The sequence below is a fragment of the Recurvomyces mirabilis genome (assembly GCF_035927965.1).
Source record: "Recurvomyces mirabilis strain CCFEE 5264 chromosome Unknown scaffold_33, whole genome shotgun sequence".
NCBI classification, from domain to species: Eukaryota; Fungi; Ascomycota; class Dothideomycetes; order Mycosphaerellales; family Teratosphaeriaceae; genus Recurvomyces; species Recurvomyces mirabilis.
The window spans coordinates 20,590-45,760 of record NW_027041967.1 but is presented as its reverse complement, the minus strand read 5'-3'; the positions used below and the strand labels follow the sequence as shown (position 1 = coordinate 45,760).

General features: G+C 53.3%; 13 protein-coding genes across 13 annotated transcripts; 5 read left to right on the top strand and 8 right to left on the bottom strand.

The window, feature by feature from the left end:
• Positions 1-176: 176 nt before the first annotated feature.
• Positions 177-3,297, bottom strand: LTS14_009671 (uncharacterized protein; the record flags this gene model as incomplete). Its single annotated transcript, XM_064842352.1, has 4 exons — positions 177-456; positions 516-674; positions 753-1,988; positions 2,039-3,297. 4 exons carry the CDS (start codon positions 3,295-3,297, stop codon positions 177-179), a joined length of 2,934 nt encoding a protein of 977 aa, XP_064689980.1.
• Positions 3,298-5,171: 1,874 nt separating this feature from the next.
• On the bottom strand, positions 5,172-6,686 carry LTS14_009670 (uncharacterized protein; the record flags this gene model as incomplete). The annotated part of the gene is made up of 2 exons (XM_064842351.1): positions 5,172-5,342; positions 5,436-6,686. The coding sequence occupies 2 exons, from the start codon at positions 6,684-6,686 to the stop codon at positions 5,172-5,174; spliced, it is 1,422 nt and encodes a 473-aa protein (XP_064689979.1).
• A 1,359-nt stretch (positions 6,687-8,045) lies between these two features.
• LTS14_009669 (uncharacterized protein) lies at positions 8,046-8,684 on the bottom strand (the record flags this gene model as incomplete). Its single annotated transcript, XM_064842350.1, has 1 exon — positions 8,046-8,684. The coding sequence occupies one exon, from the start codon at positions 8,682-8,684 to the stop codon at positions 8,046-8,048; it is 639 nt and encodes a 212-aa protein (XP_064689978.1).
• Positions 8,685-9,075: 391 nt separating this feature from the next.
• LTS14_009668 (uncharacterized protein) lies at positions 9,076-10,242 on the bottom strand (the record flags this gene model as incomplete). The annotated part of the gene is made up of 1 exon (XM_064842349.1): positions 9,076-10,242. The coding sequence occupies one exon, from the start codon at positions 10,240-10,242 to the stop codon at positions 9,076-9,078; it is 1,167 nt and encodes a 388-aa protein (XP_064689977.1).
• Positions 10,243-10,899: 657 nt separating this feature from the next.
• Positions 10,900-13,218, top strand: AFG2 (AAA+-type ATPase; the record flags this gene model as incomplete). Its single annotated transcript, XM_064842348.1, has 2 exons — positions 10,900-12,007; positions 12,053-13,218. The coding sequence occupies 2 exons, from the start codon at positions 10,900-10,902 to the stop codon at positions 13,216-13,218; spliced, it is 2,274 nt and encodes a 757-aa protein (XP_064689976.1).
• Positions 13,219-13,483: 265 nt separating this feature from the next.
• On the top strand, positions 13,484-15,184 carry LTS14_009666 (uncharacterized protein; the record flags this gene model as incomplete). The annotated part of the gene is made up of 1 exon (XM_064842347.1): positions 13,484-15,184. One exon carries the CDS (start codon positions 13,484-13,486, stop codon positions 15,182-15,184), a length of 1,701 nt encoding a protein of 566 aa, XP_064689975.1.
• Positions 15,185-16,401: 1,217 nt separating this feature from the next.
• On the bottom strand, positions 16,402-17,155 carry RIB5 (Riboflavin synthase alpha chain; the record flags this gene model as incomplete). Its single annotated transcript, XM_064842346.1, has 2 exons — positions 16,402-17,069; positions 17,125-17,155. 2 exons carry the CDS (start codon positions 17,153-17,155, stop codon positions 16,402-16,404), a joined length of 699 nt encoding a protein of 232 aa, XP_064689974.1.
• Positions 17,156-17,641: 486 nt separating this feature from the next.
• Positions 17,642-18,190, top strand: LTS14_009664 (uncharacterized protein; the record flags this gene model as incomplete). The annotated part of the gene is made up of 3 exons (XM_064842345.1): positions 17,642-17,658; positions 17,732-17,858; positions 17,909-18,190. 3 exons carry the CDS (start codon positions 17,642-17,644, stop codon positions 18,188-18,190), a joined length of 426 nt encoding a protein of 141 aa, XP_064689973.1.
• Positions 18,191-18,211: 21 nt separating this feature from the next.
• Positions 18,212-19,021, top strand: LTS14_009663 (uncharacterized protein; the record flags this gene model as incomplete). Its single annotated transcript, XM_064842344.1, has 2 exons — positions 18,212-18,758; positions 18,810-19,021. 2 exons carry the CDS (start codon positions 18,212-18,214, stop codon positions 19,019-19,021), a joined length of 759 nt encoding a protein of 252 aa, XP_064689972.1.
• Positions 19,022-19,514: 493 nt separating this feature from the next.
• On the bottom strand, positions 19,515-20,492 carry CWC26 (Pre-mRNA-splicing factor cwc26; the record flags this gene model as incomplete). Its single annotated transcript, XM_064842343.1, has 1 exon — positions 19,515-20,492. One exon carries the CDS (start codon positions 20,490-20,492, stop codon positions 19,515-19,517), a length of 978 nt encoding a protein of 325 aa, XP_064689971.1.
• A 192-nt stretch (positions 20,493-20,684) lies between these two features.
• atl1 (Alkyltransferase-like protein 1) lies at positions 20,685-21,185 on the top strand (the record flags this gene model as incomplete). Its single annotated transcript, XM_064842342.1, has 3 exons — positions 20,685-20,799; positions 20,851-20,983; positions 21,035-21,185. The coding sequence occupies 3 exons, from the start codon at positions 20,685-20,687 to the stop codon at positions 21,183-21,185; spliced, it is 399 nt and encodes a 132-aa protein (XP_064689970.1).
• A 103-nt stretch (positions 21,186-21,288) lies between these two features.
• Positions 21,289-22,956, bottom strand: LTS14_009660 (uncharacterized protein; the record flags this gene model as incomplete). The annotated part of the gene is made up of 1 exon (XM_064842341.1): positions 21,289-22,956. One exon carries the CDS (start codon positions 22,954-22,956, stop codon positions 21,289-21,291), a length of 1,668 nt encoding a protein of 555 aa, XP_064689969.1.
• A 307-nt stretch (positions 22,957-23,263) lies between these two features.
• Positions 23,264-24,930, bottom strand: CHT2_1 (Chitinase 2; the record flags this gene model as incomplete). Its single annotated transcript, XM_064842340.1, has 3 exons — positions 23,264-23,754; positions 23,808-24,792; positions 24,847-24,930. The coding sequence occupies 3 exons, from the start codon at positions 24,928-24,930 to the stop codon at positions 23,264-23,266; spliced, it is 1,560 nt and encodes a 519-aa protein (XP_064689968.1).
• Positions 24,931-25,171: the final 241 nt, after the last annotated feature.

The window sequence follows — 25,171 nt, the reverse complement described above, 5'->3', positions numbered from 1 at the left end:
TGGCGCGAAATGGTCACCCTCCCCAAGTATTGTCTTTTCCATCGCTGTGCCAGCCATGACTCACCCGTGGTCTTTCCGCAGGTAAAATCATCTAGTCGTACAGGGTATCGTTGTCGGCACCAAAAACACAATAAATACCATGAAACACCACATCACCATGTACACCAGCCTCAAATTTAACTCATGCTTCTCGTCTTCATTGATCTTTTGGTTCTGTCTGATTCCAGCACTTCCGGAGCGTCGGTTACGGCTGTCGCCCGTTTGTTCTCGTTTCGTTTCCTGCGCCTTTCAGCTCTGGATCTCCTGTTGCGTTCCGATGTCTTGGGTGAAGAGACTTGATCAACGCCATATTGTTGACCACCAACGTCGACTGCGGACTTCTCCACTTTCAGCTTCTTTGCTGTCTTCCTGTATCTCTTGAGTTGTGGCTTGCTGAAATACTGGCTGACACCAGTACTGGACGGTACCTCAATTAGCTTGACCTGTTGGAGCACCAAACGAATGTAGGGACTCACCGAAGGACTGCTGCAACTTCGTCGTTGCTCATTCTGAGAGCCTCCTCCGTGTTCCTTGGCGGTCTCACGCCTCGACCGTTCTGCCCAGGCGCACTGTCCAGTCCGCCATGATTGTGACGGGGCGTCGGCAGCAATGCGCTCCCAGTCAAGTTCGAGTTGCTATGGCTGTCAGCATATATGCTGACAGGTAGTCGCTAGTTGCGGGGCGGGGGAGGGTGGGCACGATGTGGGGCGTACCTGTCCTGCGCATACGCCATTGTATCTTGAGTGGTCGGCTTCGGGGGCAAAGCGTGAGTGGCAGGAGACATTGGCGGCCTGGGCGGGAGAGGGTACGAATGGGAATTCCCGTTCGCGTCTAGAGGTCTCGTAAATTGCTGCTGATGATGACGAACCCCATTCGAGTTTGTTGAAGTGGCAGACACATTCTTCCCTTTCTTGTTGTTCTGCACGAGATACTGTGGTGCAGGAGCCGGCGGCGGAGTTGCTGCATGCCCGCGATGAAGCACACTAAGCTTCTGGCGCTGATTCATAAAGGAAGTATAATTGCCGCCCCACATACATCCAAGGATACTGAGAACACTCTCAGGTTCTGCATCAACATCGGCCAAGCGACGCTGGAGGGCGGTGTGAGCGCTCCGAAAGCAGTCAAGGACTGTCTTGATTTCATGCGAGCCGCCAGCGATATCATTAGCTGCGTTGTTGGGGTCCTCGATAGTAAGCCTCTCATTATTCTGTCTTGGCATTGGGTTCTCGATCTTGTCGAAGTAACCTGGGGGCGACATACGTACGCCGACTGTGCGGACGTCAAAGCGATTACCGTAGAGATCAAGAAAGTGCATCAACAATTGGCCATAGTGAAGTTCAGCTCTCATAGCGCCTGATTGGATCTCAGGCATCAGCTGCATCATGCTGACTACCATGCATATGATGGTGAAGCCTCCGATGCCGCCAAGGTAGACCTCGTTCAAATTACGCATGGCGAGTAGCTGCTTGATTAGCACGACAAGCACGGGCATCGCCGGATACTCTGCCTTCCATCGTCGGAAGGTTTCGTTCGCTTTAAGGCCGGAATCATTCTCGAAGGAGACATCAACATGAATACCGGTTTCCAAATCATCGAATTTGATAATTGGCACCTTCGCCTTCGATATGACTCTCATCGAAATCGAGTCGGCAATGTTGTACCGTGTCAAATGCTCTGATACCTTGCGCATCTCCTTGTTGGACTGACCGAACGCGGGGTATCCTCCTTTCATATACTGTTTTGTCACCGCCACAAGGTCCATGTCAGCAGTTGGGAGGTATAAGCCAGCAGCGAAAGAGCCGAAACAGAGGATCTCCACATTATGGGCACCCCGAGCCGGCGAGGTGCGAACAGCTTTCTGTATGCGGGTAATGAGCGCTTGTCGCACGCTCTCCTCGTACTCAAATGGTCGCACGAAATCGTAGAAGTCGCAGATCTCCTTATGAAGTCTGATCTTTTATCAGTACATTCTTCGTAGCTGTTATGAGGGTCTGCTTACCTTAATGCTGTGCTGGAAGTATCGGAGTAATCAGATACACACCATGGTGTCGAGTTCGAACGATTTGGTTTCCAGTCGTCGATGATGTCTCCTTTGCGACGTCCACGACTATCGTCACGCTTGCGTTTCCTGTCTGAGCCCTTGCTGAGATATTGGGCCACCAATTCTTCTTCGGTCGGCATTATTAGGTCCTCGGGCGAAAGGGGTGGACTGTCCGTAGGCGCTGGGTGACGTCTGGAAGAGTTGGGTGGTGGGGCCTGAGCTGAAGGAATGACAGCATGAAGGCTGGGGCGATGGCTGAAATGTACTGGCGCCGACGGTCGCGAGGCATCATCTGGATCAACGTTCATGCCATCGCTATCGTCACTTACCTCTTCATTATTGAAGTCATCATCGAAATTCAATGAGATGAAGTCCACATTTTCTTGCACAAGATTCTTCGCGTGAGCAGAATCAAGGGCATCGTTCTTAGCTTTGCGTATCACCTGCACGATGTCCTTCTTCGGACCACCAAGACTCTCAGGTGGTGGTAGAGCAGTGTAAGGGTCTGGATTCGACCACTTAGGTACAACGGGCGGCGCGAGAACATCAAGCTTGGTACGTTTGCGTGGGCCATCGTCACCTGCATCGCCGTCTTCCGTGAGGTCGATTACTTCAGACGTGTCGCTAACATCGTCATCAGTAGACGCGACCTCGTGGAACCGTGTATCGCCATGCAGATTCATGCCCTCCAGCTGCTCTGGTGTGGTCTCGCGTCCTGAGGCATTTAGGATTTCGCGCCTATGAGCGGCTTTGCTGCGAAAGCCACCGCGGCCACGACCACGGGCAGAGGCGTGCCTCTCGCGTGCAACATCGATGGCACGCGGTCCGCCATAGCCACGCTGGCGATCAGCACCTCTGCCTCGATGGGAACGTTGCGGTGGCAAAGGTTGGGAGTAGTTGTCCTGGGGCGGGAAGCGTGGGCCAGGCGCACGAAAGCTGAACTCCTCATGTGGTTGATACGGTCGCCTCTCTGCAGCACCTCTGAATGTGTAGCCATCGTCCGCGCGTGGTGGGGGAGGAGGCAGAGGTGGTGGCGCACGATCGTAGTAATGGTCTCTGGCATATCTGTCGTACTTGTGGTCCCTGTACTCGCGCCCGCCACCATAATCCCGCTCTTCATATCGATCGTAGCGCGGTGGATCGTACTGTCGTCCATCGTATCGTGAGTCCTCGTAGCGGTGCTCACCACCACCTGAGCGGTAGTAGTGGTCGCCCATGACGGGCTGGTTTATGGAACGTGAGATCACGTAGTGCAATCACTTCTGATGTCGTGAACGTGGATGATGTTGCGTATCAAAGACGCTAGGGAACAGTGGTGATGACCGACTCGAGTGAGGAAAGAGCGCGACTCTAGATCGCAGTCGCTGGAGAGATTTCTTGTTGTTCCACCAAGTGCATGCGACATGACGGAATCGATCGTGCGCCGGCCGCTCCCGACGCTAGGCTTTGGCCACAAGTCGTGGCATGGAAGTATCACATTCACCTCAAATTCACAATTTCAAAGCTGCTATTAAGCAGAGTTGAGTCTACACGCTGCTGCTCCTGTTTTGCCGAGACAAGTGTCCGCACGCCTACAGGCACTGCAATATTTCAATGACGGCGCGCCAGTGACGGATGAAGGATCCGTGATCACTGGGCAATTGGAAAACATAACCAAGCACAGGCTCTCCTTCGACCTAGGCCAGCATCGTAAGCTGCAGCTTCTGAAAGACCGGACTCCTTGCTCCTAGCTGTCCATGCAACTGCAGACGACTTCTCGACGCGGAATCTCCCAAGTCGACATTCATCCTCGTGACTCGAAGACGTCGGATTGCAGCAATGGTGACCACCGACCGCATGGTCAAAGCCACCTGCTTGTGTGGCCGCGCTGCTCACGAAGTCACACTTCCCACCTCGTTGTTTCCACTCAAAGCTCACTTCTGCCACTGCAACTCATGTCGACACGTAAGTGGCTGCCTCTGCCAGACGGTGGTGTTACTAGACGAAGCATATCGTCCGGCAGAATCGACCCTTGAGAGACTGCAGGCATTCCACTTCTCCACCAACGTTACCCAGTACTTCTGTCCAACATGTGGGACGCACGTACTGGGCAGCATGCAAGATACGTCTGATAGTTCGGAAGCTGGACTCTCTTACTACCTTCTCAGTGGGACGCTGGAGCAAGCAGAAGGTGTATACGAGCTGAGAGGGCATGAATGGATCTCCGATACAGGAGACGGTGGCTTCAGTGACTTCATCCGGACCGTCAATGGAAAGGATCTAGCTAGGTGGCCGCACGGTTTCTATACAGGCGAAGAGCTGCCTCAGTACTGGCAAGCGTCACACCGTCAGTCCCAGCCGCCAACCAGTACGGATAGACTTCATGCTCACTGCAAATGCAACGGTGTCCAATTCTATATAGCAAAGCCTTCAGCACGATCCGCCCGCGGAAGAGCACCGTGGCCAGACTTGCTAGTTCCTTTCCACTACAAAGGCGTACCTCCACCCAAGGACGAAGCTTGGTGGCTGCCAGCAGGTGGTACGAAATATCTCGCTGGCCTATGCTCTTGCAACAGTTGTCGTCTGGCCACAGGGATAGAGTGGGTGGAATGGAGCTTCGTTCCCACGATCGATATATCTCTGGATGAGGGCGGCAAAGTCCCGTTTAGTCGAGAGTTCGGTACTCTCAGACACTATCGTTCGTCTGATATAGCCACAAGGCACTTCTGCGGAACTTGTGGAGCGACGATATTCTGGGACGGGGATATGCGGCCGGATCTCATTGATGTTGCCGTGGGGCTACTTGATGCGCCCGAGGGAGCGAGAGCTGAGAGTTGGCTCGAGTGGCAGACTGGACGGCTGAGCTATCGTGAAGATGCCACTTCACGAGCGGCAAGCTTAGTTCATGGTGTGGAAGCAGGCTTAGCAGAATATGAGAAGCACCGAATTGCGGCGAAGAAGAGCTGAGAATGCTCACTCTAGCCATGGTAATGGACTCATGCTTCTGAGATCTGCTGGCTTATAAGACATTCTATGACTACGATGCGGGCGATAATCCTACAGCGTGAATCACTGATAAAGCACGTACATCTATAGAACAATGCCCCCTCCATCAGCGGTCCACACCTCCATGGTGCACTAGAGCCTGCAGATCGTCCATGCCTGTCGGATCATGGTCAATGGTGGTATTGGACATCATGCTTGCAAGCTCTGCCATGGATGTGACTGGCTCTTCAATGCCGTATTCCCAAGAGACTTCAGCCTGGTCCAGGACGTCCGAATGCTGAACACCACAATACAAGCTCTCCCCATGCTTGTGAAAGCCAACATGATCAGGGTGTCGGAGCTTTCAGCTGCGCTGCGACAGCAAGTTCACTGTTCGAGTCAGCCACCTCTTCAAGTCTTCGGACCAACCTGGTAGCAACTGACCGCTCAAGGTCAATGCACTGTCTGGGCCGTCGAAGCGTGCAAGCTTCACGCAATCAACCAGCATCTCGAACAGCTCTTGGGCATTCCTCGCGTTGATGGTTTGCATGTCCTTCAGCGTGTCATCCAAGGCGTGAAACACAGCACTCGTCTCGGCGAAGTGCAAGAAGGACAATTCGGGTGGACAGACGAGCGCTGGGAGACGGAGTGACCCAAGGGCGGCAGCGAGAGCACAGCGTAGGGCGGATGCAGGCATCAGATTCTGCATGGAATGGTCGAGAACTTGATCATCAAGTACCTGCCACTCTGCCGTCACGCGAATATGCTCCTTGGTTCGCCGCCGCTCAGTCCGAAGCATCAACTCTCGGTCGTCCTCGGGCAGCAAAACTCTGCAGCCACATTGCTCGCACGAGTAAGAGGAGCATGCCGGACTCTTCATAGCAAAGATCTGGATCTTACGAATATTCTCGTAATGTCCACAAGGCAGCAGCTCTGCGATCTTGCCGTCCCTAGGCTCTTCGCTGCTGATGCGTAGACGAGCGTAGAGCAAGTGCCGTGCAGATCGTGGTGGCTGCGAGTCCCATCTATCCAACCAAACCCGCTCGTCCACTGCCAATGCATGGTCGCCAAAGGCTCGGTACAGATGGCCGCGCACATGATAATGGCTTCGGGCAGAACGACGATAGACTAGAGTGCTAAGCATGGTCAGCCAAGGGTGACGATACTGCTTCTTTAGTAACTTGCGCCACTGGGCGTCGGACAGAACGATGGTGGCTGTTCTTCCTGAAGGTGCGGTCAGCTTGAAGAGATGCTGAACAGTGTTGCCGTCATCGTGAGAATAGCTAACCATCTGGAGTACGCCTTTGCCGGGCTCCCTAGCTACAGCTTCTATTACAGTGAAGAGGTCGGCGACTGCATCATGAGACTGCTGGACCGCGAACGGATTGAGTGCGCTGGTTGGCAGCACGACGAAGAATGAGTTGTCATAGACGCCGATAGTCCGAGGGTCTGGAGCAGGTCGCTCCCCTTGTGCCACCAGACTCGGCACTTCTACATCCAGCTCGGCTCCCTCGGGCATGAGCTCGACGGCTGGAGACTCCATACTCAAGATTGTAGTAGCCAGCCGGTCGCTCTCCTTAGCAAGGGTTACGTTACCTAGGGAGCGAGCAAGCTCTGCTAGACTGGCGGTCGCGGGGTCCATGATTGGTGTAGGCTGTATTTCCTCAACCGTTGTGGTTGCGAGTTGTCTGATATGAATCGTTGGGTTGAAAGCTGGATCGGCACCAGAGGAATATGTTCACGAAGAATAGACGAGGACGACATGGTCGAGAAAGGTGGTATTTATTGATTAAGAAGTTGCTCTACAAGATCAACTGTTAGTGACGGTCACCTGTTTTTATGGCCACAAGTCTTTGTGTATACAGGCAGCAGTGTGTTTACAGCAAGAGTCGAGCAGCAGACGCTGGCGCTGGGAAGATACAAAGGCTTTGAAGTGGAGTATTTTCTTTGTCTGTGAGTCGACTGGATTGTGAGAAGCGACAGTGAACACAAGAGTGGTGTGTCACAGCCACAATAGCATTGTACACGACTGCAGCTGCGCGAGGAGTCGTGTCGATGTCATGTCGATCCCAAAGGACTGTCAGCGCCTCGTAACGCAACTGGCCGTGTTGCTGTCGTAGGCCGCTATGCTTAGACGGCATGACCGTCAATGGTATGGCCTAGCCATTCATTAGCGTTGTCCGGACATATATATATGAGAGTAATAACGAGGAGGGGTGACAAGTGATGATTGTGCGGAGACCAATTGTAAGGAAGCTACACTCTAAGGTCAGTGGCAGTAGATGAATTCCTAAGATGTATAGTGGATGAGACAACAGCACTCTTGACACTAACAGGCTGTGAGACATACCTCAAGACATGCATATGTATACTTAATACCCATTCAGATCAGCTATATTCAACATCTGATCAATGTCTCGCACAGCTCGAGGCAGCACTCTACCATGACCAACATCCTCCGCCTCCTCGTCCCAACCAACATCTGTTTCTTGCTCCCACTCAGCAGAATTATAGAACTGATCAGCCCCATGTCGATGCATCCCATCGTGTGCAACACCCTCACTCGAACACTTCTGACGAAACACGAAATTGACCACTCGGGTAAGCCAGGCCTCCAGAAATCGTTGCCACGGTGCCTGCAGATTCAGGCTAGCGAGGTGCACACGTAGATCCACGCTCTCCGGTGCTGTTACGATGTTGGCTTGACAAGAGAGACTATCTTACAGCTGGCGTGGTGTGAACGACTGGTAAAAGTCGATATCGTAGAGCGTGCGTTCGGACTCTTCTAGAACCAGATTTGTGTTCGTGTGAGCTACAGGACTCAGGGCGTGTGGACAGATGAGCGTAGGAGCATCCAACGTCTGTAGAGCAGCATGTAGTGCTCTAAAGATAGTCGTGGAGTGGACTTCCTGCTCGAGACTGTCTTCAGTCACTGTCGTGTTAAGCCCCTGCCAAGCAGTATTATCCTCGGCAAAAGCCCTCGTGGCGAACATGGCCTGCATTACAGCACTTCTTTGTCGTTGACAGGTCTCTTGCCCATCTCTGTCGCCCAGCCAGTAGTCCATGCTTGCTCCTCGAACACAGGACCGTTGTTGCCATAGAATCTCGTCAGCTGCTTGCGGACATGATACACAGCACGATATGAGGTGCGGTAAACTAGTCCTCGCAGCAATCGCAGCCACTCGATGTGCTTACCGCATGCTAAGAGGAGGTCAAACTGATCCGAGTCCAGCTCGAAAACGGGAGCGGCCTCGAATAGATGGAGATCTGCCTCGTTGTTCAGACTCAATCTGTACACTAAGCCTTGAGAGCTCTTCTGCCAGTACCTGACTAACTTCAATGTGGAACTACCAGGCGCAGCGGTGTATCGTGCGACCGTAGCCAGCACAGCAAGGTTCGGAAGAGAGTATATCACGGGTGGCAGTATCAAGTTTGCTTTGACTTGCAGCTCAGCAGAGCATGAGGTGTCACTGATACCAAGGACTTGCTTGTCGATTGGCGGGTTGTCCATGATGGACGTGTGGATCGAGTTTGCAGCAGACAATTCGGGTGCGGACTCGAGACACGAAGTGGTCGTATGGAGATTGATGTTCGCCACGAGCGCAGACAGGTCTCTGCTGATTTCGTCGTCGTTCGACATGGTCGGATCAAAGCTGCAAGGGTATCGCGGTTTATCTCTCGAGCACAGGATCCAAGGATTAAGGTATATACCACTTCCGAGAACAAAGACAGCTCCCACACAAGGCATTGTTGTCCTTGTCTGGCAGGGCGTCACCCACGTGCCCGTCCGTAGTGCTTGTGACCGATGCATCAGGACCGTCGCCAAGATGCGATTGAAGAGCCCGCAGGGTTGCTTCCACCCAAAGTGCTTGAAGTAGAGCATCTCCTACTGCATGGACGGTGGTTGCTTCGAACACGACGAGGGTGGAACATGCTCCCGATACCAACAAAAGCCATCGAGAGAAGCCCTTTGAGAAGTGACAGGTTGAGACGTGAGATTGGCACAATCTGCAAGATCTACTGTGGCCATTCTACCAAAGCATCTCAGCATTAGCCACAGGCGGTAGATCGTCCTCCCACTCGGCAGCATGTTCCTGCTTCCATGACAACGGCCTCCGATGCCAAAACCTAACAAACTGCTGCGCCGCCATTTCCGTATGAAACCCGACAACATACACCAACCCCGGTGTACGTCTCCCCAATTGCTTCGTACTCTCGGCCCCAATATCCACACTCTGACCAGCTGATTGCGATCGCGCCTTCCGCGCCTCCTTCGCAAGATCAATCTCCATCTGCTCCTCCTCGGTTCGTTCCAGAGCGGCCGCCATAACACGAGCTCGTGTCCCGTGGCGATCATGTGGCGAGGCTTGTTTGGCAGGCGTCCATTCCTGGATCTTGGGCAGCTTCTCATCGCCACCTGACCAGCCTAGGGCACGATCTTCGGCAGTGGCAAGGAGGATCCGGCGGATGCTGCTGCGGCCGAGTTGCGGCCCGTCCATTGTAAGACGGACTTCGAAGGGCACCTTGTCCGGTCGGCGGACTAGTGCTTTGTAGCCTTGATGGCGGACTATCGTTTCCATCATTGGCGTGAGAGGTGGTTGGAGTTGTCGGAGCTCCATTTGCTGCAATGCTGGGACTAGGGAGAAGGACTCAATGGCTGCGTGGGCATCTATGCCGTCGATCATGTAGCCTGGAGGTGGCGCAAGAGGTGAAGATAGCGAGCTGGGTGTTTGAGAGGCTGCCATGCGTGATATTCGTGTCGCGTGACCTTGGTATGTGAAGGCGCTGAGCTTGTTTGAGAAGAGCAGGTAGTAGAAGTTCTCCTGCTCAAGCGTCGCCAGATTTCGACCAGGTACGATCTTAAGAATATCACCTTGCTCTAGCGTCCATCCTTCCATATGCTGGCCTTGCGGCACGATTCTTCTGAAGTCCTCTTCTAGCAGATTCTTGCTGGCATTACGGAGGACGAGGACGGTCGGCTGCTCTCCTTGATCATCTTGCTGCCGATATCTTGTCTCAAGGTGACGTCCGCGCGCCGTTCCGGAAGAGACGGTCGACTCGCCCGACAAGGGTGAAAAGCTCCTTTGACGCCTGATCGTTGTAGCTGGCTTCTCAAGAGGCAGTCGCGGTATCTCACGAGTCGCGTTCTGTTCTGCCTCGTCATGTTTCTTCGTCTCTTCTGGAAAGAGCTGTTCCATTAACGAAGGCTTCTTCTTCGGCTCTGCGCCTCCCTTCGATTTGGTGCCACCATCTCTCTCGTGCTCAGATCTCCGTTGCTTCGGCCTGATGTTCCTTCGGTCATTGCTGTTGGAGGTGCTGCTCTGGCAGCGGCTGTGTATGCGACTAAGGCTCGACCATGGCGGACTAAGAAAGCGCCGTCGGACGACAAGCGCTGTGGGCATCAAGGGATGGTCAATCGATGCCTCATACTCGTGTTTGTATTCTTATTCATCAATATATAGCTGTTAGTCCGAGGTAGATTGTTAGCGCCAATCTTTTTTGCTCCTCCACTAGCGTGATGGTTACGCGTAGCCAATCAGGAATATTGACATGGTCGCTAGTCCTCAGAAGAACCTGCTCTTGTATTGTTATCGCGGGGGTGTCATCACCAGTCACGAAACGACGTGCTGCCATTACTAGCCATGCTGCTCATGCTCGAGTTGCCCATGCGCTGTTTGATATCTCTACTGCGATCAAGTGCATAATAAGAGATCACACTCCGTCGCTCCTTCCACATCTGATACGCATATGTGAAGAAGGTCACTTCCACTTCTACCACCTCCAAGCATATATAGAGAATTCTGTCACCTCGTAAGCTCCTCCAACTCAACATGGTGTGCTTTCACCCCTTAAGAATGAACCCTCCTAACGGGAGACTCAGCATCCACATGGCAAACGATCCAACCTCGTTTGTCATCCGCCCCCTCCCTGGCGCAGGCCTCGATGGCGCCTTCCGCTTTCACTTATCACCGGATAGTCTCGATAGACTAGGCCTCCAGTCAGGAGTAGATGTCTGCCAAATCACTGGCGAGAAAGGTGGCACAGGATATGGCATTGCTTGGCGAGCCACCGACAAGATGGGCACGAGCCCCAAACTACGACCCGTCAAGCTGACGAGTACCGCACAAGCTGCCTTTGGCTTTCAGGAGGGATCTCATGTCGCCATCTCCAAGTCTGCAGCCAGCATAATGCCTGCCGCGAGTCTCACCCTGACGGACATCACGCCACCTGACTGGCGCACTCCTGACGACACGGACGACCTTGCCTGGCTGAAGAGAGCAGATAGCTATCTCACGGACTGCGAGGCTATTGCCGCAGGTACCACCTTCGATCTTTCGGCGAAGAAGAAGCTTAGAAGGCGTTTCTACGTCGACCATGTTCAAGGCAATAGTGCATCCGGAACGAGTGGTCTATTCTACTGCGACGGCATGACCAAAGTCGTCATCGGAGACGAAAGCACTAGATTTGACACGCCCTCACTGGCCCTGGGCGATTCCTTCCCAGTGCTCGATATTGGTGCGATCGGAGGCCTTGTTGACGAGATCAAGCTGCTTAACAAACGCATGGATCGTGTGCTTAACAGGTCGTCCCATGTCGTTTCAAAGTCACGCCATGCACATGATGCACGCCACACACTACTGCACGGGTACGAGGGAACAGGAAAGAGTATGCTGATCGAAGCTGTTGAGCGCACGCCAGGAGCAAGTATTCACACGATACGAGAGGATGACTTGAGCACACCCACGAAAGCTATCACCTTCATCGAGCAGACTTTCGATGATGCATTGAGAGCTCAGCCAAGCATTATAACGATCGACAAACTCGACAAGCTTATGCCAAAGGAGAACAGTACTCTGACTTCTGTGCTGGTCAGACAATTCAAGAAGATTCGTGGAGCAAGAGTATTTGTTCTTGCGGCAGCACGCTCGACTCTTAGCATCGACAATGTCCTGCTTCGTGCCGGTATGTTCGCCTTCAACATCGAGCTGCGCATACCCGATATGCTAGCTCGCACCGCCATTCTTCGCACAATGCTGGTGGACGAGTCTGAGGGCCTGGCAGAGCTCATCAGCTCAAAAACACATGGCTTTACTGGTGGCGATCTTGATATGCTGGTCTCTCGAGCGCACGAATTCGCCGAGGACCGAGTGGACTTTCATCTATCTGGCATCCTCCCTATTGGCCTACGCGATGAGCTGCGCAACGGGAATGCCACGAATGGAAACGGGCACATGGCCTCGTCGATCTACAGTGAAGATACGACGCAAGTCGACACATCTTTACTGGAAATGCAGCCACCCGCCTTGACAGAGGAGGACTTTGACCTCGCGCGGGCTACTGTGCATCCGAGTGCCCTCCGCGAGGTCTTCTTCGAAAAACCGAAAGTGAAGTGGTCGAATATCGGTGGCTCCGATGCCATCAAACAGCAGTTCGACGACACTCTGGGGTTGCCACTCCAGCACCCCGAGCAGTTCGCCAGATACGACCTCAGGCCCTCCAAAGGAGTGTTGCTCTATGGTCCACCAGGTTGCTCCAAGACGATGACCGCACAGGCAGTCGCCACGACCTATAATCTCAACTTTATCGCCATCAAAGGCGCTGAACTAATCAGCATGTACGTTGGTGAGTCCGAGAAAGCTATCCGAGAGCTGTTCGGCAAGGCACGACAGGCGGCCCCTTGTGTCATCTTCTTCGACGAAATCGACGCTATTGGTGCTGAGAGGGATGCTGGTGGTACGAAAGGTCTCAATGTCTTGACAACACTACTGAACGAAATGGATGGCTTCGAGGAGACGAAAAATGTGCTTGTGCTAGCCGCGACGAATAAGCCTGAGGTTCTCGATCCGGCGCTTCTGCGTCCCGGACGCTTCGACTCACACATCTATATCGGACTCCCGAATATCGAAGCCCGAAAGGAGATTCTGAAGATTGGGTTGCGAGTTGCTGAGGGAGTGGATATTGAGAAGTTGGCGGCTGATACTGAGGGGTATTCAGGCGCGGAGATTGTGAGGATCTGCAATATGGCGAAGATGAGCGGCTTCAAGCATGATGTGGCAACCGAGTCTTCGCGGATAGCTATCGGCGGGCAAGACTTTGAGGAGGCTTTTCGAGCGGTCAGAAAGGGCACGACGGCTGAGATGCTGGAGGGGTACGAGGCTTTCGCGACGAGGTAGTAGTGGGTAGAGGGCCACGATATGGATCGGCATGTACTGTCATATTGTGCTGAGATAGTAGTAGAAGACCTCTGTCCGTATGGGCGACTCGATCTTCAGAGGACGTGTCTACCTGCTGCAGATTGAGACAGGAGAAGTCGTTGCACGTGAAGATTGCGCTATTCCCGAAAAGGCAGTACGCGACAAACAGACCTCGGTCAGATAAACACTCCCAGCCCACATCACCACCACACCTCTTACATCGTGATACCACGAACTCAACACAATGTCGTCCTCCGATCGCAAACCTTCCAGCTCATCCGCAAGTAGTCGTCTCTCCAACCGTCCCATCGACCCAATAACCCGCACCGCCCTCCGCTACTCCCTCAGCCCCCGCGAGTACGAACTCCTGCACCAATACCTCATCTCACGCACGCCACAACGGGTACAAAAACAGACACCGGACCCGAAACGCTACGAGAAGATCACAAGGGCAAGTTCGGAGAACGGAGACTATAATGTTGCTGCCCTTCGAGCAGCTCTACGCGTATTCGTGGGTGCTTATGTGGGGCTCAAAGGGTGGGAAGTTGTGATCGAGAAACTTGCTTCGAGACGAGGGGGCGGAGCGAAGAAGGTTGCTGGAGCTGTGGAGGGGAGTGTGTATAGGCATGCCAACGCGAGGATCGCATTGAGCTTCTCGACGATTCTGTTGTTTCATCGCTTGCTTGGTCGTTTCTTCCGACAACTGAGGACGAGTTTACTGGAAGATGGGGCGGGACCGTTTAGGGAACGGAATCCTGGTGTTGCGAAACTGCTTACTTCACAGTATACGCCTGCGATCGGTGCTTCGCTAGCTGGACTTTTCCTGGGTATAGCACCTGCAGATCAATTGCGAATGACGATAGCTATATACGTCTTCACCCGCAGTCTAGAATTCGGCTACAACGCCCTCGAGGACGGCGGCCCCTTGTGGCGTAAAGACGAGGACGGCAAGCCGCTCCGACCCTGGTGGTTCGGAAGCTGGCTCATCATGCCCTTCGCGTGCGGCCAACTCCTCCACGCCTTCGTCTTCGACCGCGAATGCTTCCCCGAGAGCTACGGTCGCTTCATCCTCCAACGCTCACCAGAATACATTCAACTCCGACCGAAGTCGTACCCGAAAGATGGCAAGCCCTGGCCCGGAACGTTCGATATCGTGGACGGCTTGGCCGAGCTCAGCAAACTCCGCTGGCCGCCTTTCATCTCTCCCATTTTGTTCCCAAGTACCAAGCAGACTCTCCCTTCTGGCCCGGCGCTGGCGAAAGTGAGTCCGATAACGGCGCCAGCGCATCCAGGAATAAAACACACATCCTGCGCACTCCTCCACCCGTCAGATCCGAGCTGCACAAGGACATATCTTAAATACTGGGCTACTTCTTTTCCCACCGTCGCCCGTTTCTTCGCATTGGTGTATGGCGCTTTCGCCTTACTGGCATACAAGAGCTTTCTGAAAGCTCCGGCGCCATTTCTTAACCGCATCTCCCGGCGCATACTCCGGATGTCAGTCTTCATCACGGGCGCGATAGGGACAAGCTGGGCGAGCGTATGTTTCTTCTCCAATACGCTCCCACGGAACGTTCTACCCACTCAACGCTGGTTCTTAGGAGGATTCCTAGGCGGCCTTTTCGCTTTCGTGGCGAGGAGGGGGGAGAGAAGTAATTTCCTGTATAGCGCGCGATTGTCGATCGATAGTCTGTACAAGGTTGGTAAGAAAAGGGGTTGGTGGAAGGGTGTTAGGCAGGGGGATGTGTTGCTGTTTGTGGCGAGTCTGGCGCTGTTGAACGTGGTTTATGAGAGAAGGGCGGATGCTGTGAGGGGTGCGATGGTTAGGAAGGCTTTAAGTAGTTTCAGGGGTGAGGGGTGGGTTGATCGGGCTTTGGGTAAGAAGGAGGATGGTGGTGTTGATGCGGTTTCGAGTGGGGTTGAGGAGGGTAAGAAGGATTTGTGAGATATGTGATGAGTAATGTAAAGCATCGTATCAATCGATACCACAAACTCGGCGGATCCGTAAGGCCGGTGCTCACGGAAACTTGGGTCCTAGCCATCGCTGCCACTGATCATCCTCCACCTGCAGTACCATAGCGTTGCGCCTTTGTTCCGCTTTATATCAACCGCTGCGCCCAAGCCCTGTTTACACGACTTGATCCGTTTCTGACTCCTCCTTGCCACTAAGTGCGCTGCTCATGCGGCAGTGAGGGCGGTGGCCGCTTTCTTAGAGTCTTAATACGCATGATAGTTGTCCTTATGCTCACTCAACGTACGCTTGTAGATAGAATGTAGCGCCTCCATCAAGTTGCCCAGGGTGGCTTCTTCTGGCTCGAATGTGGCAGTAGCCTCGATGTACTCCTCCCACCAAGGGTTGGGAAAGCCGTCTAACCCACGCCGCACATATCTACCGTGGCTATGATCGTACTTGGGATGGCGGTGCGGCAGATGAGGATCTTCTGCCAGGAGGCGTCGTGAGTTCGATTCTGGTGATGAGGGCAGTGTTGGGGCAAGTCTATGATTTCTTGATCGGCGTAGTAGAACTCGATCACGAAGGACAAGACTCGATGTTGGGGGGTTCGAACCCTCCCGCTCCACTCCAGGCTCGCAACGAAAGGAATTGGGCACTCGGCTCAGAGGTCTTCATCTTTGAGATCATCATTTGCGCAGCTATCATGAGCTGTCGCGTCGACGCAGTAAAGCAAGCGAAGCATCCTCTGAATTGTAGGGGATGAATTTATGTTGTCTTGGAAGCTCTTGTTGACACGTGTGATGACGAACAGTTGTCTTGCTGTGAGGTGGATAAAGATCTGCTCGAGGAGCTCCGGCGTGGCGAGAACGCTTTGCATGGCAGATGCCATGGCTTGGAATCTGTTCACCGTCAATAATGGGTGCGTATGGGGGCGAAGAGCGCTGCGATTTGATACCTCTGGTATATCTGTTTACGTTCAATGGGTTGCGATGATGTGCGTTTCGTGCAAGCTCGGACGTGAACGCAATGCATAGCACTTGTGCAGCGTGGCTGATCCCATGATCATGTGACCAGTTGCAGATGGAAGGCACGAATCAGGGCGAGTAACAGACCTGCAATTGAGATAAGCTCAGGCGCAGGGACGAGGGATCGACGCGAATTCACTTCCGTTGGTCATTCATCTGATAATTGAGACCCACGACGTACTACTATCCCTTCATCCTGGCGTCCACAATCCTCTGCACCATCTTTTCCAACATAGCACCGCCACTACCACTAGCACCCTCAAAGTACGACGCCACGCTCTTCTCCACGTACTTGCCGATCTGATCAACCTCTACATTCACATTCTCACCCTCCTTCTTCTTGCCCATGACAACCTTCTCCTGCGTATAGGCAATGAGCATAACCTCCCACCAACCCTCCTCGTCATGGACAGCCGTAATAGTCAGTGATGCTCCATCAAGTGTCACATATCCCTTCTCAACAATATAATGAAGCACACTCTTGTCTCGCGGCTGGAATCGGAAGGTGATGGCATTCCCATCCTGAGTCGTCTTGGCGATCGTAGCAATAGTATCGACATGCCCCTGAACGAAATGTCCTCCCATCCGCGTATCAGCTCTTACAGCCCTCTCAAGATTGACCCCACTAGCCTCCTTCAACGATCCCAGATTCGTTCTTCGAAGCGTCTCTGGCGCAACACCGACCTTGAACTCATCCTTATTGAACTCGGTAACAGTCAAGCATGTTCCATTGATGCTGATACTGTCGCCCAGATGTGCGTCGCTGAGTATCTCAGAGCAGTTCGATATTGTCAAGGAAGTGCCTCCTCCGCCACTTGATGATTCATCGTGCTTGACGAGATGGGAGACGGCTTGCTGGCGTCAGCCTCAGCATCTTTCATCATGGTGGCGGGCACAGAGACATACTGCCTATTGTCTCGACAATGCCGGTAAACATTGTCACTCGCAACTTCGATGGATCGGAATGCAGGTGTAATTATAACGTTCCATCTGGTGTTCATCAGTTCCAAAGGCCGAAGATCGGCGACGAAGTGCCGAGAGTGCCGAGGCGATGGTAGACGATCCGAACAAGACTCCAAGAGACGAATATCAGTCATGCCAATGGTTCACTAAGCATTTTCAGGACTTCCCGGGCTATTGTAGGTGTCTGGCATAGCTACGTCGCGACAGCCCTTTTTCACAATGTCTCTCACACGGCCACTCAATCGATCACTCCGTTCCACATTGTCGTCTCGAGCATTGAATCATGGAACATCTACCAGACGATGTCTCGCAACGACCGCGAACGGAGCAACTGATACCTTGCTACCTCTAGCAGGTATCCGAGTTTTGGACATGACGAGAGTGCTTGCCGGAGTAGGATATTGATTTGCAGCTATCTACACAGCATATGCTGACTATTGGTTAGCCATATTGCACACAGATGCTAGGTGACCTTGGGTACGATTGATGAACCCTGTACGGTCGACTCGTTGTATGACCTCTGACTCGACCTATACTCATGCTTCGACAGAGCCGAAGTAATCAAGATCGAACATCCCATCCGAGGCGACGACACCCGAGCATGGGGACCTCCATACGCCACCTACACTGACGACAGCGGTAAGCAAGGCTCCGGCGAAAGTGCTTACTTCCTGAGCGTATGTACAAAGGTCGTCATAATGAGGATCAGTCACTTATCGTCCCTCAGGTCAATCGCAATAAGAAGTCCCTAGGTCTCTCCTTCCAACACAAAAGTGGCGTCGAGATCCTACACAAGCTTGCCAAAGACTGCGATATTCTCGTCGAGAACTACCTACCCGGTGCTCTGAAGAAATATGGCATGGACTACGAAAGCGTGGCGAAGGTCAATCCAGGTTTGATTTATGCCAGCATAACAGGCTATGGTCAAACAGGACCGTACAGTAGTCGAGCAGGCTACGATGTCATGGTCGAAGCGTACGTCAGGTATAGCGTCTATACTTCGTCATAAGGCTAATGCCGACATAGCGAGATGGGCCTCATGCATATTACTGGCCACCGCGACGGCCCACCAGCCAAAGTCGGCGTTGCAATCACAGATCTGACCACAGGCCTTTACACCTCCAACTCAATCATGGCGTCCCTACTCAGCCGAGCCAAAACAGGCCGAGGTCAACATCTCGACGTCTGTCTAGCAGATTGCCAAATCGCTTCCTTGGCAAATATAGCAAGTTCATGTCTCATCAGCGGCAAACCTGACTCCGGACGTTGGGGCACTGCTCATCCCTCGATAGTGCCATACAAGGGCTTCAAGACCAAGGACGGAGATGTCATGCTTGGTGGTGGCAACGATAGATTATACGGTGTCATGTGCGACAAGCTTGGGAAACCCGAGTGGGTCAAGGACCCGAGATTCTTGACTAACGCTGATCGTGTGAAGAATCGAGATGTGATGGAGGAATTGGTCGAGGGCGTGACGAGAACGAAGACGACGCAGGAATGGCTGGAGATTCTGGAGGGGAGCGGGATGCCGTATGCTGCTATCAATGATGTCAAGGCTACGCTGGAGCATGAGCATAGTGAGTATTCTGATTCCTCCCCTTTCCCGAGTTCTTACTAAAGCTCGGTAGCCAAAGCACGAGGCATGGTGACAGAAGTCGACCATCCATCCTGCGGGCCTCTGAAGCTGCTCAGTCCGCCAGTCAAATACTCCGAGTCGAAGCCAAGCATCCGATCTGCGCCACCAACTCTTGGCCAGCACACACAGGAAGTGTTGTCAGAAATGCTCGGCATGAGCGGTGCGGATATTGAGGCTCTGAAGCAAGAAGGAGTCGTCGCATGAACAACATTGACGAGAGCTTTCCTGGATATCCTCGTCGTAACATGTATATTGTCCTGTGTAGACTCACCTGTTGCAATTGTGATCACGAACTGCACCTTTACAATATCTCTGGAGTCCTGGTACATGCCAAGCATGCTCATAAGCAGTAGCGAGAGCATCAAGCAGGAATGGATGGCTGATGATCTTGAGGTTTGAGCATCTCCGTACCATGATGTCGTAGCTGCTACACGCTTGCTGAATGTCCCCGCCGAGTCGTAAGCACGATTGTGCTTTCTGGGACACAATATGTCCGACATGATACTGTCATACGGTCCGGATGACAAGTCTAAGCGGCCTCTCATGTGGAGCGGAATGCGTGTATTGCCTTGATGAGCATTTGATCCTTTGGGAGAACATTTCGTGTCACATTAGTGCTTCATGCTGGAAGCCTGTCTCCAGGTGCAGAGCACGCTGTGACCTGTCAAACTTGATATAAATGCCCGAAGGTACTCGTTCATTCGTCCATCTGCCAGTGATACTCCAAATCAGCCCGATCCTTAGCCTTGTTGCGAGCAGCAAACCACTTCCTCTCAAACCCATTACCGCGATCCACACCATCCCATCTCCAGCCAGGCCGTATCCCATATCGATTCGGCTCGAAAGCACCTTGATAGCTCTTTCCGCTACTCTTACTCTTGCCACCCTTACTCGTTGTCGTTTTTGTCGCTAGCAGCTGAGCCATAGGATCATTCCACCTTTCCCGCTCTCTCAGCTCAGAATTCAGCTTCTCGTCGTCTGCGTATCTTGCCACACCCATGACTTTCGCATCCTCGAGATCACGTTTCCGCTCTTCTTTCTCTCGTCTCTGTACATCGCCCTTTCTTGCCTCGAGCTCTTCTGCCTGCTTCCGGTCCTCTTCTTCAGCCCTGGCTCGAAGCTCTGCCCTTTTCATGGCAACATTGATGATACGACCAGACGCATCACGATATATCGTATCCTGCGCCTTGCCTGTCGGATCCAGCCCAGCATCCTGCATAGCCTTACGCTCCTGCCTCTCTTTCCTCTTCAGTGACGTGGTCACTTGCCCTGCACTTTGTAGCCCAGCCATGGCCCCAGAAGCCATCGTAGGTCCCTCCTCCTCCTCTACCACAGCCGGAGCATCGTCATCGTCTTGTGCTCGCTGCGCCGACTCTGCTTGAGCATCGGCCAGAATCGCATCTGCTGCTGCTTGATCTGCATCCTTGGGCGCTGCTACACCCACTTTGACCCAATTGGTCTTTTTCATGGGCTTGTTTAGACCTCCAGATAAGGTGTTGCCGACCACAACCGGCGCATCATCGTCATCTTCTTCGCCTTTTGGCCGCGTCCAGTCGTTTGCATCGTCCTCGGCGATCGTGAGTCCTTCCCCCTTTGCTTCCTTTCGCTTGCGCTTTTTCGCTGGCTTCTGGTCTGCAGATAGATACTTGCTGGCGAGGTAGTCTGATAATACCATTCTGGCTTATGAGGTTGTATCAAGTAGCGTTCACATGTGAGAGCACTTCATCTCTGGCGTTGAACGCTGGAGCATGACTCGTGCCCGATTTGTCACCGGAAGCTTAAGCTTGAGCTTAAATGACAGTCATACTCACTTCAACATATGCCAATCATCTCAAGCATCTCGGAATTATGCAATAGAAGTCACATTATGCCGCGCTCCGAAGAGGCAGCAGCGTGGTTCAGCGCCGTCTACAAGGCCGTTCAAGAAGTCCCACATGGCAAGGTCACCTCCTACGGACATATAGCTACATTACTAGGCTATCGTATGACTGCCATTGCGACAATACAGTCTTCCTAGCGCTAACGAGTACAAGCTGAACGACCACGTCAAGTCGGAATCTGTCTCAAACATCTACCACGCGCAGAGGATCAGCCTGATGCTCGATACAACAGCGACACGGTCCCGTGGCAACGAGTGGTCAACGCGAAGGGCGTTATAAGTCCAAGGTATACCTTCGCCAACAGTATTGACTCTACGGCCGTTACTGACTCTAGCAGGGACGGCGGCACAGCACGCCAAGAAGCTGCCTTGAATCAAGAGAATGTCGAGGTCGAGCACGGCAGTCTGGGTGAACGCAGCATCGACTTCGCAGCCTACGGATGGTTCCCGCGACGATTGCCCAGCGACGATGCGGAGGACAGTGATTGATGTAGCCCATGTACCAAAACTTGAGCGACTTGCAGCTGACAATCGAAATCATGCTATGAAACTACATGGGTATTACACACAATTGTACAAAAGGATCGTCCTCCTACAATGCCATGACAGCGACAACGATCGCCGCGACCAAGGCGAACATGCTGACCGCGTTTGATGCAGCTCCACCAGTGTAAGGTGTCACTGTCGGGTAACTAGAGCGCTGGGGTATGCCTGAACTGGCAGCAGATGGTGCGGACGCAGTCGCCTTTGCGGTACCATTGCTGCTGCCTACGGGTCCAACTGGGTATGGTGGTAGTTGAGCACCGGTGGGCTGTGCGCCGGTCATGCTTGAGTGGGTTGGTCGTACGACAATTGTCTCGTAGAGTATTGAGGTCGAGCTGGCTGTCAGAGTTGCAGCATTTTCTGCGCCGGAATAAGCCGGGACGGCGCCTATTGGCGAGCTAGCGGGCGCGGAGACGGCTGATGCGGTTGCAGAAGAGTACTGAGCTGGGGCAGCTGGAGAAGAGTACTGAGCCGGTGCGGCCGGAGAAGAGTACTGAGTGGCTGCTACCGACGAGGCTGCTGCGCTGGATGCCGAAACACCAGCGGCAGAGCTCGAGGAAGTCGACACGCCGCCAGCTGGGCTGGACGAAGCTAGGACACCGGCAGCAGGACTGGAGGAAGTCGATGCACCTCCATATGATGCAGGAGCGGCAGAGCTCTGACCGACGGCACCTTGTGTAGAGGCACTGGAGGCAGGCGCGCCGGATTGACCACCATACGGTGCAGGACCATTGCCGGCAGCGGAAGACTGCGCACCCCCAGCAGAACTGGTAGGAGTTGGCAGGACGGCAGTAGTCAGATACATCACAGTCGTCAAAGTCTGTGTGACTGGAGCACCGGTCGGGTGCTCACAGCCGCCTGGACAGCTCGTAATTGTGGTTGTAAGAGTAGTGTAGATGGTGTTGGTGAAAGTTCCTTGAGCGGGAGTAGATGTGGCAGCGCTGACGCTGAGCGAGGACTGCTTCGCTGCGCCCAAGCTGCTGAAGAAAGCCGGGAGGCTGGACTGGACGAGCGTTGCGGTCGTCACGGAGACGGGCACCGTATATGTGACTCCCCAGTTGCTGCTTGGCTTGCTCGCAGATGACGAAACATTAGCGGCAGAGGATGGAGAGACAACGCTGCTGATGGAGGCATTGCTGAATGTGGCTGGGATCGTGACAGTCGTCAAGTAGGTTGATGTCGTGGTGGACACGGTTGTACCCACGCTCGTGCTCGTCACGCTTCCGCTCGTCACGATGGTGCCGTATGGGCAAGTAGTGATGAATGTGGTCGTTACAGCAGTGACAATAACAGTGCTACCTGGCGAGCTGCTGGTCGGAGACGTGGAAGCAGAGCTTGAGGTGATCAGAGTAGCAGAACCAACGCTGCTGCTGCTCGATGAATCCGTAGTCGATATCGATGCAGAAGTACTGATCGGCTCAGAGTGTGTGTGCGTAGTGGTGTATGTGGTTCGGTTCGTGGTCTCGGTGCAGAGTGTTGTGTATGTGCTGTAGCTCGACTGGGTCGACGAAGAGATGGTCGCGGTAGTGTTAGAGCTGTTGGTTGGGCCTACAGAGACACCGGACGATGTTGTCGAAGAGCTGATAGGGCTTGAGGTTGCAGACGAAGTGATCGAACCAGAAGATGTGACATTGTAGCTGTTAGTCGGCCCGACAGAGATCGGCGAGGAAGTGCTTAAGACTTGAGTCGTAGTAGCGTTCACGCTGACGGAGGTCATGCCTGTGCCACTGATCGGTGCCGAGTGAGTATGTGTAACAGCTGTTGAGTTCTCTGAGCACGTCGTGGTATAAGTTGTGAACTGTGTATTGCTGAGAGATGTCGAGTTCGCGACTGATGATGAAGTGGTTGAGAGCAGAGTCGTTGTGGCGTTGACGCTCACAGATGTGACACCAGTCCCGCTGATCGATGTAGCATTGGCGCTGACAGATGTGACACCAGTTCCGCTAATTGGTGCGGAGTGGGTATGCGTTACAGCGGTAGAGTTCTCGGTGCATGTCGTCGTGTATGTGGTGAATTGTGTATTGCTAAGCGAAGTAGAGCTCGTGCTGATGTTTGCAGAAGAAGACGTGGTGGATGTGCTCACAGGTGAAGATGTGCTGAGGCTTGAAAGGCTGCTCGAGGTCGAAAGAGACGATGTCGAGCTGGAAACGCTGCTTGACGCTGAACTCGAGACTGTGCTGCTTGAAGACACAGAAGAGCTCGTGAAAGTCGATGTAGCGGACAATGTAGAGCTTTGCGAGCTTGTGGATGTGGACGAAGTACTGCTTCTGGTAGACGTGCTCGATGATACGGTGGACGAAATTGTGGATGTTGAAATGCGCGAGCTTCTTGTCGAGGTAGAAGTAGCCGATGTAGTCGACACAATAGAGACTGTAGAGCTGCTCCTTGTTGAAGTAGTTGACACGGTCGATGACGAGCTGGACGAGGCTGCACTTCCACACAATCCAGCGAGAGAGTTGCAGCCGGTGCCACAGTAATCGGGTGTAGAACCACAGTACCCGTACTGGCTGCAGCACTGGCCCCATGTAGAGCCCGCGCATGTCTGGCGAGTGTATCCACCACAAGCACCATCGGGCGAGACAATCAGAGCTGGACACTTGCTGGTGGTGTCGGCATCGAAGGTGGTACCCTGCACAGCTGCAGTGACAATTTCTTTCATCCACACGGAGTACGGGCTGCCGCAGATAGTGTTGTTCTGGTCATATGTGGCCTCCCAAAGCATGACGCCACCGAAAGATGTAGTGTTGGCGAATTCCTTCACGATCTTCTGCGCCTCGAGCGTGGTCAAATAGTAGGAGTCGTCGCTCGATGCAGCTTTCGCCGCAGGAAGGCCGATGTAGTATTTGACGGCAGGATTCAGCGACGCGGATTGTTGCCACGAGGCGAAGGAGATATCATCGCTACCTTGGCCATTCAGGTGGTTGATTCCTGCACGAGCGCTGCAGGCGGGAGTGTTGTAGAACTGGATGAACACAAAATCGAACCACGCTGCTGAAATGACGCTTGTGAGGTGGACGTCTGGCAGAGAGCACTGCGGTGCACCAGAGATGTAGTAGCTCTTGGTGACATCTTGTGTGTAGAGGTCATTCTTGAAGTGGTTGATCATCGCAGCATATCCGTTCGTAGCGTATGCGATGGTCTTGCCGTTCGCGTCTGTCGGCGCAGGGTTGATTGCACTCTCGATGTCAAAGTCAAACCCATCTACTACAGCACTTCCAAATGGCCGAGGTTGACCATTGTTCGCAGATGCCGGACCAAATGCGCCCCAAAGGAAATCAGCGAAGCTCTCTCCAGATGTATCGCTGTCGAGGTAGTAGTTGTTGGGGTTTGCACCGCCAAGCGACAAGAAAACCTTCTTGCCATACGTCGTCTGGCAAGTCTTAATGTCCTGTTCGATATACGGGCATGACTTCTGCAGCGTTGTGTTCACTCCATTGTGCACGTAAACCTCACCAGAGCACTGATTACCAAAGTTCGTGCCTGGCCAGCCGCCTGGTCCTTGATCCGGAAAGACATTGACAAATCCAATATTGACAATGTCGATGGATGGGTTCTTGCAAGTCTCGACGAGGTTTTGTTGGTATGGGCCTTAACCCCAATAGGTTACCACATTCGTGTTCGAGGTTGCGCTGAAAGTTGCGGAAATCGTGGTCGCTGCTGTTGCGGCCAACAAGAGAGATCGTGTAGACATGATTACTAGAAATTAAGAATATTTGATTCGAATGAATGGACGCCCGAAGGCAAGAGCAATGACAGTGAGTGTAGTGAATGAAAGGACGCAGCGAGCTTCAAGGACAGATAGCAGAGAGGGTGAGTCGGACGGCAAACGGGTTGCGCACACAACGAAGGTGTATAGCGAACTGTGCCTCACCTTGGCGTATAAGCAGGATGGCCGCTATAGTAGCGCCTCATCTCGATTCTGTCACGGTCAC